The 1,137-nt window shown below is 39.9% G+C and overlaps 1 protein-coding gene across 1 annotated transcript in view; it reads left to right on the top strand.

Annotated features, from left to right (window-relative positions):
* Positions 1–964: 964 nt before the first annotated feature.
* Positions 965–1,137, top strand: part of KPNA5 (karyopherin alpha 5 (importin alpha 6)) — a 93,049-nt gene continuing 92,876 nt past the window's right edge. The window contains exon 1 of the mRNA XM_006839978.1: positions 965–1,093. Within this exon, the coding sequence (XP_006840041.1) occupies positions 965–1,093 (129 nt within the window). The remainder of the gene's footprint in view (positions 1,094–1,137) is intronic.

Genomic DNA, 1,137 nt, shown 5'->3' with positions numbered 1-1,137 from the left:
TGATGTACATAAGTTTTTAATTTTTAGTATGTCCCACTCATCTAGTTTATCTGTTTTTGTTTGTGTGGTTTTCAAGATGTCTTGTAGTCCATGTATTCCCCTCGTTAGTGTCTTCACATTTGTCCCAAATTTTTCGTTGATGACCATAATTCTAGGATTCACATTTAGGTGCTTAATCCAAGTTGAGTTGGTTTTTGTATAAGGTGTGAGGTGAAGGTCTTGTTTCAGACTTTTGAATATTATTTTCCAGTTCTGCCAGCACCATCTGTTGAAGAGACTGTCCCCTCCCCATGGGATATATTTTGATGTTTTGTCGAAGATCAATTGGCTGTATGTAGATGCATTAATTTCTGGATTCTTGATTCTGTTCCATTGATCTATGTACCTTTCATTGTACCAGTACCACGCTGTTTGACCACTGTAGCCGTGTAGTATATTTTGAGGTCGGGGAGTGCTAGGCCTCCAACCTTATTCCTATGTCTGTGGGTCCGAGTCTTGGAGCTCTGTCCTGCCTCCTTTCTGCCTGGAATTCTGAGTTATTGCTGGCGGCGACCTTCACAACACCTTCACCCTAGCCGCCATCAAGCCCCACCTCCTCAAAATGAGTTTTGTTGGTCTGTCTAGTTTGTGAATGTGAATTTATTAGTCCTGGTGGTGGTGGTGGTTATGGGCCCTGGAGTTGATTCCGATTCATAAAAACCCTGTATAGGGTTTCCTAGGCTGTAAATCTTTATAGGAGCAGAAAATCTCATCTTTCTCCTGTGAAACAGCTGGTAGTTTTGAATTGTTGACTGTGAGATTAGGAATTTGACTCGTAACCGCTATGCTACCAGAGCTCCTTTATTAACCCTAGAGATTCGGAACCAACTCCACGGTACTTAACAACAACAACAACAACAAGCATCCTTTATTTGTTTATAGAGCTATCAGTATCTGTTCTTTTCTCTCCTTCCCTTAAGATACCATGGCTAGTCCAGGAAAAGATAACTACAGAATAAAAAATTATAAGAATAAAGTACTAAACCCCCAAGAGATGCGGAGACGAAGCGAAGAGGAAGGAATACAGCTTCGAAAACAAAAAAGGGAAGAACAGGTAATCACTTAAAAATATTTAATTCTGTCTTTTTATATATATGT

Source organism: Chrysochloris asiatica, unplaced genomic scaffold (assembly GCF_000296735.1).
Source record: "Chrysochloris asiatica unplaced genomic scaffold, ChrAsi1.0 scaffold00027, whole genome shotgun sequence".
In the NCBI taxonomy this organism is placed as follows: domain Eukaryota; kingdom Metazoa; phylum Chordata; class Mammalia; order Afrosoricida; family Chrysochloridae; genus Chrysochloris; species Chrysochloris asiatica.
This window is presented reverse-complemented; position numbering and strand designations above follow the sequence as displayed.